Source organism: Bubalus kerabau, chromosome 3 (assembly GCF_029407905.1).
Source record: "Bubalus kerabau isolate K-KA32 ecotype Philippines breed swamp buffalo chromosome 3, PCC_UOA_SB_1v2, whole genome shotgun sequence".
In the NCBI taxonomy this organism is placed as follows: domain Eukaryota; kingdom Metazoa; phylum Chordata; class Mammalia; order Artiodactyla; family Bovidae; genus Bubalus; species Bubalus kerabau.
In genome coordinates, this window is record NC_073626.1 from 164,775,628 (window position 1) to 164,790,255 (window position 14,628).

Below are 14,628 nucleotides of genomic sequence, written 5' to 3' on the forward strand. Positions count from 1 at the left end.
TTTTATCTAAGATTCTTAATTTTCTCCTAGAGTGCTGGCTACAAGCTGTAAAGTCCTAAATTGTTTATCAGTAGAAGTGGCATTTTTTCTCTTATTTTTTTCTTGAGCTTGGTAGATACCAAAAACAGGACTTTTAAGCTGAAACATCTAAATGATCTTCCTTCACAGGGGAAGATATGAAACAGAAAAGCTACAAAGTAAAGACAGTCAACTTAAAACAGTTCCTGTTCATGAGGTCTTCACTTCTCTGATGGGGTAGAGAGCAGAGTCTCATTCTCCAGGGAGCCCCAGTGTGTCTTTTTATTCATTTAATAAAGATTTTGGGACTCTACTGGGCACTTGTAATTTTACATTTCCAACAATTCTGGAAATATTCCCTCACTTCAAGCCTATATCATCTTTATTTTGCCTGCTCGTGTTAACCATCTAATGAATCTCCTTACAGCAATTCTTATGACCTTCAAATCCATCCACCCAACAGCACGTTGTTGTTCAGTCACTCAGTTGTGTCTGACTCTTTGTGACCCCACGAACTGCAGCTTGCCAGGCTTCCCTGTCCTTCTACACCTCCTAGAGCTTGCTGAAACTCATGTCCATCAAATTGGTGATGCCATCTAATCATCTTATCCTCTGTCATCCCCTTCTCCTCCTGTCTTCAATCTTTCCCAGCATCAGGGTCTTTTTCAATGAGTCAGTTCTTCACTTCAGGTGGGCAAAGTATTGGAGCTTTAGCATCAGTCCTTCCAATGAATATTCAGGATTGATTTCCTTTAGGACTGACTGGTTTGATGTCCAAGGGACTCTCAAGAGCCTTCTCCAACACCACAGTTCAAAAGCATCAATTCTTTGGCACTCAGCCTTTTTTATGGTCCAACTCTCACATCCATACATGACTACTGGCAAAACCATAGCTTCGACTATATGGACCTTTGTCAGAAAAGTAACACCTGCTTTTTAACACACAGTCTAGGTTTGTCATTGCTTCTCTTCCAAGGAGCAAGCGTCTTTTAATTTCATGGCTGCAGTCCCTATCTGCAGTGAAGTCTGTTACTGTTTCTCTTTGTTTCCCCATCTAATTTGCATGAAGTGATGGGACCAGATGCTAGCATGTAGAATGACCTATCTCAGGAGCCCAGTGGTGTATCATTTAGCTCTCTGGTCTTATATAGAGTGACCTATCTCCAGTGCAAGTATGACCATGGTCCACTGTTTAGAACATATTAATGTCCAAGCACCTTAAAATAATTGGACTTCTGCCTAAATCTCTAGCTTTAACTCTCCCCGATCTGTTCTCTTCTCTGGAATCGCAGAACTATCTGCTGATGACCCCCATGTCCACCCCAGTTCCTGCCCTGCAGACACACCCACACTTGACTCTATCCCTCCTCCTACTGTTGCCCCTGCCACCAGCTTCAAGTCTCACCACACACATTGTCTCTAGAAAACCTTGAACCTGTATTGTCCACTTGCGTGCTCAGTTGTGTCTGATCCTGCGACCCCATGGACTAGCCCGCCAGACTCCTCTGTCCTTGGGATTCTCCAGGCAAGGATACTTCAGTGGGTTGCCATTTCCTCCTCCAGGGAATCTTCTCTACTGAGGGATCGAACCTGCGTCTCCTGCATTAGCAGGCGGATTCTTTGCCACTGCGTCATTCTCTGCTAGATGGTTCTTTATTATTCCTTGAACTTGGCATGTAGTAGCAGCTCAATACATAATTATTGAATAAAATAAGTAAAGATTCATAATTCTATGATGAGGATTTCATAGCTGTCCCCCTTGAGGGGACAGATGTAAAGAAGTAATTACAGTTCAGGCTACTAAGGATACATTAGAAAAATCTATAGCGTGCTAAGGGAGCATCCTAGAGATGTTTTTAAAATGAAATTGTTGGACTTCCCTGGTGGTAATCCACCTGCCAATGCATGGGACATGGGTTCGATCCCTGGTCTGGGAAGATCCCGTATGTTTCGAGGCAACTAAGGTTGTGTGCCACAACTACTAAGCCCTTGCTTTAGAGCCCATGCTCTGCAACAAGCGAAGCTACCACAGTGGGTGATCCGTGATCACTGCAACTAGAGGAAGCCTGTGCACAGCAATGAAGACCCAGCACAGCCAAAAATAGAAACAAAATTAATTTTTAAAAAGTAGTTGTTCCCCATCCTGAGTCATTCTGCAGGGCCCTGATGGACAATCAGGACCCAAATTTAGTCAAGATAATCAAGGCCTTTTCTGTATGCAAGTAGTAATTCTATGTTTTATGTTTCTCAAATGCGAAGGGGTCTTTGAATCAGAAGCCAGATTTTATTTGCCTTTTTAAAAGAGCCTCAGATTTCTTTCTCACCTTGTGATTGATGAGCAACAACTCTTAAATTTATTTAGTTGTTCATTTATTCACTTGAAAAACATCCAGCAAGATCGATTATAAAATACTCTGCTAAGTCCTAAGGATTAAGCAGTGAACAAGACAAACTCCATCCTACTCTCCTGGAGTTTACTTGTAGGCAAAACAGAGTAATAAGTCAAAATAGAAATTAAAGGTTGTACAATTATTGTTTACAGCATGATGAGGGTAAGAACAGAGACCTACTTTAGAAATGCTGTTCAAGAAGAAGCATTTGGTGGTAGTTTCACTTAAGTCTTAAAGTATGAGAAAGAGCCAGCCAGGTGAGGGCCCAGGGGAGAGAGCTCCAGGCTGGGATAGGTGGAGAGGGCAAAGATCCAAAACTGAGTCAGAACCAGGCACTGTCCCAGACTCTGGGCCAAGCATCCCCTTGGGGGTGGGGATGGAGCTGATAAATCAAAATGTATAATCTAAGTGCAGGTAGAGTAGAGTTTTGTGAAGAAAAATAAAAGCAGGGTATGCAGACTGGTGTCAGGCAGCTGTCTTAGCTCAAGTGGTCAGGAAAAACCTTCCCACGGAGGTGGCTTCTGGACACAGGGCTGATTTTACTTACAATTTACTCACATTGAATAGTTAATGGCAAATCTAGAATGTTCAAAATATATCAACAGTCTTTGTAACTAATTTCTGTATTCATTTGGAAACCAATATTCCCAACAAGTCTAAATGGTAAACAAGCCTTCTAAAAAGACAGCTGGATTTTAAGTGGAAAGACACCTTTGATGTGGTCTTTTCTAACTTTAAAACCAAACTTTTCCTGTGATTCAAATCCTGTTCTTCAGTCCCTAAGTTGCTTCCTACTCTTTGTGACCTCATGAACTGCAGCATGCCAGGCTTCCCTGTCTTTCAGTATATCCCAGAGTTTGCTCACACTCATGTCCATTGAGTCAATGATGATATCTAACCATCTCATCCTCTGCCGCCCCCTTCTCTTGCCCTCAATCTTTCCCAGTATCAGAGTCTTTTCCAGTGAGTCAGCTCTTTGCATCAGGTGGCCAAAGTACTAGAACTTCAGCTTTACATCCGTCTTTCCAATGAATATTCAGGGTTGATTTCCTTTAGGATTGACTAATTTGATCTCCTTGCTTCCAAGGGACTCTCAAGAGTATTCTCCAGCACCCCAGTTTGAAAGCATCAATTCTTCAGTGCTCAGCCTTCTTTATGGTCCAACTGTCACATCCATACATGACTACTGGAAAAACCATAGCTTTGACTCTACAGATCTGTCAGCAAAGTGATATCTCTGCTTTTTAATACTCTATCCAGGTTTGTTATAGCTTTTCTTCCAAGGCGCAAGTGCCTTTAAATGTCATGGCTGCAGTCACTGTCCGCAGTGATTTTGGAGCTCAAGAAAATAAAATCTGTCACTGTTTCCACTTTCTCCCCATCTGTTTGACATGAAGTGATGGGACTGGATGCCGTGATCTCTGTTTTTTGAGTGTTGAGTTTTAAGCTTGCTTTTCACTTTCTTCTTTCACTCTCATTAAGAGGCTCTTTAGATTCTCTTCACTCTCTACCATTAGAGTGGTATCATCTGAATATCTGAGGTTGTTTATTTCTCCCATCAATCTTGATTCCAGCTTGAGCTTCATCCAGCCCAGGATTTCACATGATATACTCTGCCTATAAGTTAAAAAATCAGGGTGACAATGTACAGCCTTGACATACTCCTTTCCCAATTTTGAACTAGTCTGTTGTTCCATGTTCAGTTCTGTTCCTTCTTGACCTGCATACAGGTTTCTCAGGAGACAGGTAAAGTGGTCTGGTATTGTCATTTCTTTAAGAATTTCCCACAGTTTGTTGTGATCCACACAATGAAAGGCTTTGGTATAGTCAGTGAAGCAGAAGTAGATTTTTTTTTTCTTTTGGAATTCCCTTGCTTTCTCTATGATCCCACAAATTTTGGCAACTTGATCTCTGGTTCCTCTTCATTTTTAAAATTCAGCATGTATATCTGGAAATTCTTTGTTCATGTACTATTGAACTATCCTAGCTTGAAGGATTTTTGAGTATTACCTTGCTAACATGTGAAATGACCGCGATTGTACGGTAGTTTGAATATTCTTTGGCATTGTCTTTCTTTGGGATTGGAATGAAAATTGACCATTGACACCTCATCAAAGAGTTCTGTAAAAATTCTGGCATCATCCTAAGGACCCCAGCCTGACGGTGGAATGTAGAAATTGCAGAGGAAGGGACTCCGAGGGGAGAGCATGGATGTGCCTGTCAGCCTGGAGGGCTGAGGCTGGCCTTCTCAAGTCGAGCTTCTCTCATTACAAAGGGTCATAGGGAGGTTATAGCCCCAGTTACAGTCCTGTTGGGGAGGTACTGACTGTGTGATCAACAGCCCCTTTTACTAGCTAGAGTTAATCACTCACTGACCGGCTGGTAAATCAATGGTGCCCTGCTCTCTCCCCCTCCGCCTCTCCTGTGTCCATCCAGCCTCCTTCCTTCACTCCCTGCAGTGAACAGGCGTCAGGAAGGGAGTTCTCTGGGATGCTTGTCTAGTCCTGCTCAAAGACTGGCTCTACAGGAGGACAGTCATCTAACTCCAGGGGTGGAGAACCCATTCTTCTCTGCCTGGGAGAAACCTTGTAATGAAGGCATCCTGCCAAGGATGAAGAGGAAGCAGCAAAAGGAGGGGGAGGCGTCGGGGGGATGGGAGAATGGAGGATGGATGGGGTGTGTTTAAAGAGACAGGGGAGGGGAAGACAGTCTTTTGGAGGAAAGACATCATTGGAGCCAAATGAAAAACTTGATTTTTGCAGATGATGGGCTAGAAAATGTCTACATGTCAAAGGCACTGTAATCTTAGTTCTTAGACAATTTTCATTTCAGGAGGTGGTGAGTTACATTTTTGAGTTCTACAAGTTAATGTCAGTAAGTTTATTCCAAGCAGGCCCTGTCGTAGGACTTACTAGACCAGCGGCCTCTTGGCAGAGAGGCCGAGCAACCAGGCTGCTGGTGACCTGGACCAGAGCTGAGCGTGGTAACCTTGGGCCTGACTAGGTGCACGTCCGAACCTTGCTTGTCGGAAAGGTGTGACCAGCTAGTGGAATTAAATCTCAAGGTCAAGAGAACTGTTCATTCAGGCACTCTGACTGAGCAGTTTCAGCTGTGAGATGTGACAGCCTTCACCTGAACTTTAGGGCCATAAAAAGACTATTCACAGGGTTTGTACATTTCCCAGGAGGAAGGTTAAATCTCAGACCAGGGCCTGTTAGCTTCCCCAGTGAGACGTGAAGCCGGGGCTTCTGATGGCGGTGATGGGTGTGGAGGGGAGCAGTGCTGCCGTCGCGGCGTGGATCCCTACCTTTACCAGAATGTCCCTGATTTCCATTTGGATGGAAGCGAAGTGATAACCAGGAGAAGCTGGGGGCAGTTCGATGAGGAATGTCAGGGACACTGATGAACATCTAGTGGATTGAGAGTGTTGTAGAGAAAGTATATTCAGGTCTCTACACTTTATTATTTTTAATTTGTGTATTTATTATTATTTTTTTGACTGCACTGGGTCTTCGTTGCTATGCTCGGGTTTTCTCTAGTTTCAGCAAGGAGGGGCTGCTCTCTACTTGTGGTGCATGGGCTTCTCATTGCGGTGGCTTCTCTTGTGGTGCACAGGCCTAGGGCACACCAGCTTCAGTAGCTGCGGCGCACAGGCTCAGTTGCTTTGTGGCGTGTGGGATCTTCCCAGACCAGGGGTTGAACCTTTGTCCCCCGCATTGCAAGGCAGATTCTTAACCACTGGACCACCAGGGAAGCCCAACACTTCATTTTTTTTTTAATGAATTCTGTTTAAAAATATTCATTTACATGCACCTAGGTCTTCTAGCTGCACGATGCAAACTCTTAGTTGCGGCATATGGGATGTAGTTCTTTGACCAGGGATCAAACCCAGGACCTCTGCATTGGGTAGTCACTGGACCACCAGGGTAGTCCCAGGTCTCTTGACTTTGGCTCAGCTGACTTTGGCACACAGAGTTGATAGCCACTCCCTCTTCACAGTCATCATGTTGACAGTCATTCAAAATAGTAGGAAATTGGCTTTGCCCAGTGTTGATAGCCCAGCTTGTGACGTCAGCCTGAGAATGGAAATAGGTGTTGTGTAAAGAAATATGAGAGTCTGCTTGGCTGTTCCCCTGGTGGGTTGAGTAGATGCATATCCAGGGCGCCTTCACCGAAAGCGGACATCATCTGCGTGGTCATAAGTGAATTTTCTTTCCTACATCCTGTGATTATGGCTCCCGTAATTTTGTTAGCCTGCATATTGAGTTTTTATTCTTATGCGTTTCCTTAGCTCTCCATTTCCTCCCCAGCCTCTTAACTGGTAATTTCGTTTGCTCATGGACTGCTGTATGACAGAGCATCTCATCATGAAATGGTGCTTCTCCTCGCCCCAACATGTGTGCAGATGTTTCTAGCACAAGGAAATGCAGCCAGCAATACCAGCCTTTAGAGACAAAGAACAGCTAGACTGGAGAATTTGGGGTGTGAAGGGGACCAAATCCAGGCAAACAGTAGGTCTGACATTGCTTTCACAATGAAAAATGGTTTTACTTCCTTAGGGCTACAGCAAGCGTTGTGTATCAGCACCACAAATTCAGATTCCTTTCTGTGCAGTGCAGCTGACTGGTCACAAAGAAGGCAGGCTGCAGAGATGTGGTTGATGGTCATTCAGAACTTGAGTGGATACAGTTGTGACTTGACTCTGTGGAGTCTTTAAATCCCTTCAGATATAAATCTTTTAAATTTCTTCTGAGTGACCCCACCCAATCTTTCCTAAATTCTACAAGATTGTAAACTGGAGACAAAGGTGAAGTGAACTCTGACAGAACATGTAAGGAAAGCCTGTGATAGCCCAAAAAACTAGGTGTGGAATGTCAATGTTGTCCTCGTTTAGTTGCTAAGTTGTGTCTGACTCTTTTGAGATACCATGGACTGTAGCCAGCCAGGCCCCTCTGTCCATGGGATTTCCCAGGCAGGAATATTGGAATGGGTTGTCATTTCCATTTCCTGGGGATCTTCCCAACCCCGGAATTAAACCCATGTCTCCTACATTGGCAAGCGGGTTCTTTATCGCTGAACCACCAGGGAAATCCAGAACGTCAGTGGCCATTAGCCTAATGTTGGGTTCATGGTTCATCAGGTCATCATGATGGGTGCTCCAACCTCACACCAGGTCCAGAGACTCTTATACACAGATGCTTCCATAGAAAGACAAGCAAGTGCAGCGCGGTCACATTTTCTGTTGTCTCAGGGTAATTCAAGCCTAGACATTCTCTAGGGCAAGATGTGTTTCAGGGTATAATAAGCTAGAATCTCATTTTAATGTTACCTATGCTGGGGAAGATTGAAGGCAAATGAAGAAGGGGCCAGCAGAGTATGAGATGGTTAGGTAGCATCACTGGGAGATAGTAAAGGGCAGGGGAGCCTGGCATACTGCAGTCCATGGGATCGTAAAGAGTCGGACACAACTTTATGACTGAACGACGACATGCTTTTTCCAACAGAATATTTTTTTTCCAGAAAATTATGAGACACATTACAAAAACCCAGATAGTATAGTCTTCAGAGCTGTTTTTATTTTGTCATGGGTTTAGGTTTTTAATGATGGTGGAGGTGGAAAGGGCAGGTTTAGAAAAAATGTTTTGTTTTTATGACCAGCATTTTTAAGACAAATGCTGTCTCAGTCTTTATGGGGAAACACAAATTTACTTGGGTAACATTAGAATGACCCAAGCTTTAGAAAAGGTCTGGGCAGCTGTTCTTTATGCCACACTCATAATTTCCCTTTGGTGAGGCACAAATAGGTTCATTCACAGAACATGGGTGATAAAATGGGGGCACATTTGTAAAATATGGATGAAACAGGGTTATTGGTCTAGAATTGCTCGATTAGGTTTTTGTTTTGTTTTGTTTTTTGTAAATCACCAGGAATCAGGATATGCACATGAAAATGTCTTGGGAAAATTTTCAGGTTATAAATTTAATTCCAAGGTTATAAATTTATTATTTAAATTTCACCTACCAGTTCAGTTCAGTTCAGTTCAGTCGCTCAGTCGTGTCCGACTCTTTGTGACCCCATGAATCGCAGCACGCCAGGCCTCCTGTCCATCACCAACTCCCGGAGTTTACTCAGACTCATGTCCATCAAGTCAGTGATGCCATCCAGCCATCTCATCCTCTGTAGTCCCCTTCTCCTCCTGCCCCCAATCCCTCCCAGCATCAGAGTCTTTTCCAATGAGTCAACTCTTTGCATGAGGTGGCCAAAGTACTGGAGTTTCAGCTTTAGCACCATTCCTTCCAAAGAAATCCCAGGGCTGATCTCCTTCAGAATGGACTGGTTGGATCTCCTTGCAGTCCAAGGGACTCTCAAGAGTCTTTTCCAACACCACAGTTCAAAAGCATCAATTCTTCGGCGCTCAGCCTTCTTCACAGTCCAAGTCTCACTTCCATACGTGACCACAGGAAAAACCATAGCCTTGACTAGACGAACCTTTGTTGGCAAAGTAATGTCTCTGCTTTTGAATATGCTATCTAGGTTGGTCATAACTTTCCTTCCAAGGAGTAAGCGTCTTTTAATTTCATGGCTGCAGTCACCATCTGCAGTGATTTTGGAGCCCAAAAAACATAAAGTCTGACTCTGTTTCCACTGTTTCCCCATCTATTTCCCATGAAGTGGTGGGACCGGATGCCATGATCTTCGTTTTCTGAATGTTGAGCTTTAAGCCAACTTTTCATCATCTTTTACATCTATGCAGAAAAATAAGAGAGCGACTTCCCAGGAAGGGTCCTTTGAAGGTGGAGAATAGTACTTTCCTGAATTACTGCCAAAGCATAGCTCATATTTGCTTTACAACATGCATCATACATAGGCTGCTGTTAGCAATATTGGTTTTTAACATCTAAATGGGTCCCAAGCTGATGTATGTATAAGCAAGCGAGGATTTAAAGGGACCAGCAGCTCATTATTAATGCATATGTGGAAAAGCTCTAGCTTGCTGTTGTTAAAGATGGGAGTGCTGGGGAGAATGATAGCTCATTGTGGAAGCTAATATTAGAAATGGTTAGTGTTAAAAATGGTACCACTACTGACAAAGGATTTACTCTGTGTAAGTTCTGTCTTTTGAGACGTCTTCGATTACAGAGTTGAGTTGCCTGTACAAACATGGATAGAAGGGAGTAAAGAGTTGAAGTGCCCTGTCTTATTTTGAAGCTTGATATGAAATTATATATAACTGACTTATTTCTAGTTGAAGAAAATATGCCCATTCAAGGGATAGCACTCATGGCATCCTTTTGCCCTAATCACCTGCTCTGGGACATTCTGCCTTGGGGAGACCTATGGAAATTTTGAAATTTTACGACTCTGGTAAAAAGATATCTGTTCAGACTACATATCCCATTTAAAAAAAAATTGAAAAAATAGACAAGAGAAAGGATGAGAATCAAGAGCATAGTTGATTCATGAGGGACGGTCAGTAGGTCCTTCTATTATAGCAAAAGCTATGTAGTAAAATGATACTGAATCATACATTTTATTAAATATATATGAAATATTTCAAATGTACTATAAGCATACTGAAATAATATAAATAATAGGACTGAAATGATATAAACAGGAGAAGGCTGGTTATGAATTGTTGTTTCATTGTAAGTGTTAGGCGTGCAGATTTATATTGGTTCACTTGCCTTCAATACTCAAGTCTGTCCACCTTCAAGAGAGATGTGAGGCCAGCTTTTGAGGCGCTTTTCTTCTGGAAGATGGCAGAGGGCTTACTCCCTAGCTGTTGCAAATCTGTGTGTAAATTACAGACCAGCAATGTTTTTTCTTGTTTAATTTTGAGGGGATTTTGGTGATTATATTGTGTTATAATGTCAGTGATTATGATGTCCATTTTATGTCCCCATGGGTTTTAGGTCCTCATCTGTGCCCCAGCTGTGCACAGTGTAGATTTTATTGTTGGTACCCATGATGTACAACAAAGGAAGACTCTTAAGTCCCCTACTTTTCACCAGTCCTGGATGATACCTGTATAGAAAGGATGGAAGATTCTCAGGATATTGGGGTTAGAATTGGGGCAAGGATTCTGCAGTGACTGAGAGGCTCTCTCTGTCTCATGTCTTTGCCAGGGAGAATAGACCAGGATTCAGATTCCTTCGAGTCCACATGAACCATAAAACCCCACACACAGTTGCTTTGGTCTGATTCATGGTCATAACAAAAAATGCTTGATGATGTGGTTGTTGAGGACGATACCCACCCCCAGCATCCAGTGTGTGATAGTTGTTGTCCCCGAGGCAACCAGTTGACCCTGCATGTGGCCCAGGATGCTTTTCTGGGGCCCTGGACTCTTGCTTCATTGACTTCCCTTCTTTGTTGTTTTTTAATTTATTATTTATTTATTTGGGTGTATTGGGTCTTTGTTGCTGTGAGTGGCTTCTCTAGTTTCAGCATGTGGGCTTCTCACTGCAGTGGCTTCTCTCGTTGGGGACCACGGGCTCTAGGGTGCTCGGACTGCAGCAGTTGCAGCATGCAGGCTCAGTAGTGGAGCATGGGCTTAGTCGCATGTGGGATCTTTCTGGACCAGGGAAGAAACCTGTGTCTCCTGCATGGGCAGAAGAATTCTTAGCCACTGGACCGCAAGGAAGTCCTTCACTGACTTCTTGATGTTATTGTACTTGGCAACACATCTCCAGTGAAAAAGTGAAAGTGGCAGTCACTTGTGTCTGACTCTTTACAACCCCTACAACCCCATGGGTTGTAGCCAACCAGGCTCCTCTGTCCATGGAATTCTCCAGGCAAGAATATGGGATTGGGTTGCCATTTTCTACTCCAGGGGATCTTCCCAACCCAGGGATCAAACCCAGGTCTCCCGCATTGCAGGCAGATTCTTTACCTACTGAGCCACCAGGGAAGCTCACACATCTCCAGACAGCAAGTCAAATCCAGAACAAATCGAATCTTCCAGATCCAGAACAAATCAAATCTTCCAGAAGCCTGTCACCTCAAGAGCCTAGTTCATGAAATGAGGTTCTTTTTTTCATTTTTCCTTTAAATTTATACATCTTGGTTTTAGTGTGTATCTGTAAAATATAACAATCAGATCATGTTTTCTTGAGTGTTTCACTGAAAAGGAGTGAGCCAGTTTGAAGACCAACATTAAAGTGATAATAAAATTAGTGGTCCCTGGATATAGCAGAATCTAGAAAATGGTTTATGAGTGACTGTCATTTAAAAAACCCTCATAGAGCCAGGCAGAGTGAATGGGAGCATGGAGGAGACCTCCAAACCCAGCTTGGTAGGAGGGACAGAAAAAGTGTTCCATTGGCAGTCGAGGTATGTTCCAGTTAATACCGTGCTGACTTGGGGACTTCCCTAGCAGTCCAGTGGGTAAGACTCTGCACTTCCTGTGCAGCAGCCCCAGTTACACCCTTGGCTGGGGAACTAAGATCCCACATGCCTGGTGCAGTGTAGGCCCCACCACCCAAAAAACAACCCCAAAAAACTATGTTGACTTGATCTTGAAAGTATTACAAAGCTGGTATTTTAGGCTGTTCTTACTTCATAAAGACCAAGGATGATGCTAGTTGGTGGAGTAGATTGGCAGAGGGTTTAGATGTAGGGCTATTGGCTCAAATTGCTTGGGGGAATTTCTTTGGGGCAATTTTCCTGAATTTGGGGGAGGGGTTCTAATTTGTGAAGAAATCCTATTAGCAGGTTTTACTGTTTTTGATGCAGGTAAGAGCAGTATTCTTGGGCTTGCCTTGTGGCTTAGCTGGTAAAGAATCTGCCTGCAATGCGGGAGACCTGGGTTTGATCCCTGGGTTGGGAAGATCCCCTGGAGAAGGAAAAGTCTACCCACTCCAGTTTTCTGGCCCAGAGAATTCCATGGACTCTATACTCCATGGGGTCGCAAAGAGTCGGACACGACTGAGGGACTTTGACTCACTCACTCAAGAGCAGAAAGAGTCTCAGATGAGTAGTCATCAGTCAAGGCTGAAGACAGACTTCTCTTCAGCTTGAAAAATCTGAGACTATGTTTAATTGAAATTTGTACTTAAATGCCTTTTTTCTGTATGTATGTGGCTGTTGCCTAGACTGGTTGGCTGGGTTACCCACAGAGATGTGTGGCAGCGTGCTTGGAGATGAGAATAGTTTGTGGGGTTTTTTCCTTTCTTTTTTTTTTAGTTTGTGGTTTTAATCAGATGAGAAAGTTGAGCATGGCAGGCAGCTAACGTCTGTTGCATTTTTGCTTTCAGTGGTCTATAAAGTAAAGGTTTTGATCTTTTTGTATTATTTTGCAGTTTGCTTTTTTTCCCCTCTGGTCAGCAGGACTGACAATTGATATACTTAGAAATGTGAAGGAAGAGTCTAATAATGAGGAGTTTTCTCTGCAGCATGTACATTTTTATTGGAAGCAAGCCTTATTGGTTTTTGCATGAAAACTCAAATGACACACAAGGCACCGACTGCAATTCTAACCCCCAGTGGATCCACCATCCACAGTTTGCCCTGTAAGCTACATGCATTTGCTTATAAATACATGTTTTAAATTATAAATAGGATCAAAATATACTCTTGCTGCCTTTCACTGTTTTCATTTAACAGTATATCTCACAATGCTTTTTTAATGTTTACGTAATTTAACCAGTGTCCTGTCATGAACATTGAATTGTTTCCAGGTTTTGTGGTTAGTTGGCTCTCTGAAGGAAGATGGGCTTATGCGTGTTTTAGCTTTTGTGCACTCCACATTTCCTAAGACTGAAGACACCCATTCCCTCAATGGGCGCCATTTGGGATGTGACACCTGTCCAGTGGTGAGTATCGGACACTGGTCCCAGACTTCTGCTGGTCATTGTTGGAGTGCTGTGGATAAGTGTTTGGCAACTGTCTCATCAGATGTGATGTCTAAGACTCTTAGCCCCCAGGGCAGTCAGGCAGCCTCTACTGAGTGTTCCATGGATCTAATGGGTTAGGATCATAGAATTTGGGTTCTTTAAAAAAAATAGGTATCTGGTTTCAGTAATAACTGTCATGCCAGATTTAAGAGGGTGGGATGAAAAGACCTTAGGATTTTGAATCAGCAAAATTCAAACTCAGCTTCTCTACTCATTGTATCATCTTTAGGGGGTCAGTCATCTTCTTTAAGCATTTCCTGTTTTACAATTTTCTCATCTGTAAAATAGGAATGATATGAATATTAAAACAAATTATGTCAGTGAAAATACACTTTAAAATCACTGTACTAATCTATTTCTGCTTTATTGACTATGCCAAAGCCTTTGACTGTGTGGATCACAATAAACTGTGGAAAATTTTTGAAGAGATGCGAATACCAGACAACCTGACCTGCCTCTTGAGAAACCTATATGCAGATCAGGAAGCAACAGTTAGAACTGGACATGGAACAACAGACTGGTTCCAAATAGGAAAAGGAGTACGTCAAGGCTGTATATTGTCACCCTGCTTATTTAACTTCTATGCAGAATACATCATGAGAAACGCAGGGCTGGAAGAAGCACAAGCTGGAATCAAGATTGCCAGGAGAAATATGAATAACCTCAGATATGCAGATGCTGCTGCTGCTGTTAAGTCTCTTCAGTCGTGTCCGACTCTGCAACCCCATAGATAGCAGCCCACCAGGCTCCCCCGTCCCTGGGATTCTCCAGGCAAGAACACTGGAGTGGGTTGCCATCTCCTTCTCCAATGCATGAAAGTGAAAAGTGAAAGCGAAGTCGCTCAGTTGTGTCCGACTCTTAGCGACCCCATGGACTGCAGCCTACCAGGCTCCTCCGTCCATGGGATTTTCCAGGCAAGAGTACTGGACTGGGGTGCCATTGCCTTCTAATATTCATGTACAAATTTCGGTGAGGACACGCATTTTCAGGGTTCTTGAATATGTACCTGTTGCAGAAACCAGTACTCAAGCACCACACTCAGAGAGCTGGAGAACTCAGGCTTATTACGCCGGCAGGCCCAGAGGAGTTAACACTCCAAGCACTGAACCCCGAACAAAGGGATTACAGAGTTTTTATAGACAGACTATAGTGGGCAACACTAGCTGTTAACAGGCTGGTTTAAACTAAGGAGTTTCGTGTCAGCGGGAACAGCAGTCAAGATGGGGAGGGGATGCCTGACCTGGACCCGCATGATTAAGCAGGTTTGCAGGGGCTGGGCAATTGCAAAGAGCAGGACGAGGGTGAGTGAGATAAACTCCAGTTC

General features: G+C 43.4%; 1 protein-coding gene across 6 annotated transcripts in view; it reads left to right on the top strand.

Moving 5' to 3' along the window:
- SGPP2 (sphingosine-1-phosphate phosphatase 2) overlaps positions 1-14,628 on the top strand; it is a 141,204-nt gene that overhangs the window by 77,908 nt on the left and 48,668 nt on the right. For 5 of the 6 annotated variants that reach the window (XM_055573583.1, XM_055573582.1, XM_055573586.1 and 2 more), the window contains one exon: positions 13,089-13,223. The exons of the other annotated variant lie outside the window; for it this stretch is intronic. In XM_055573583.1, coding sequence (XP_055429558.1) covers positions 13,089-13,223 — 135 coding nt within the window. The remainder of the gene's footprint in view (positions 1-13,088; positions 13,224-14,628) is intronic. 6 annotated transcript variants of the gene reach the window in all.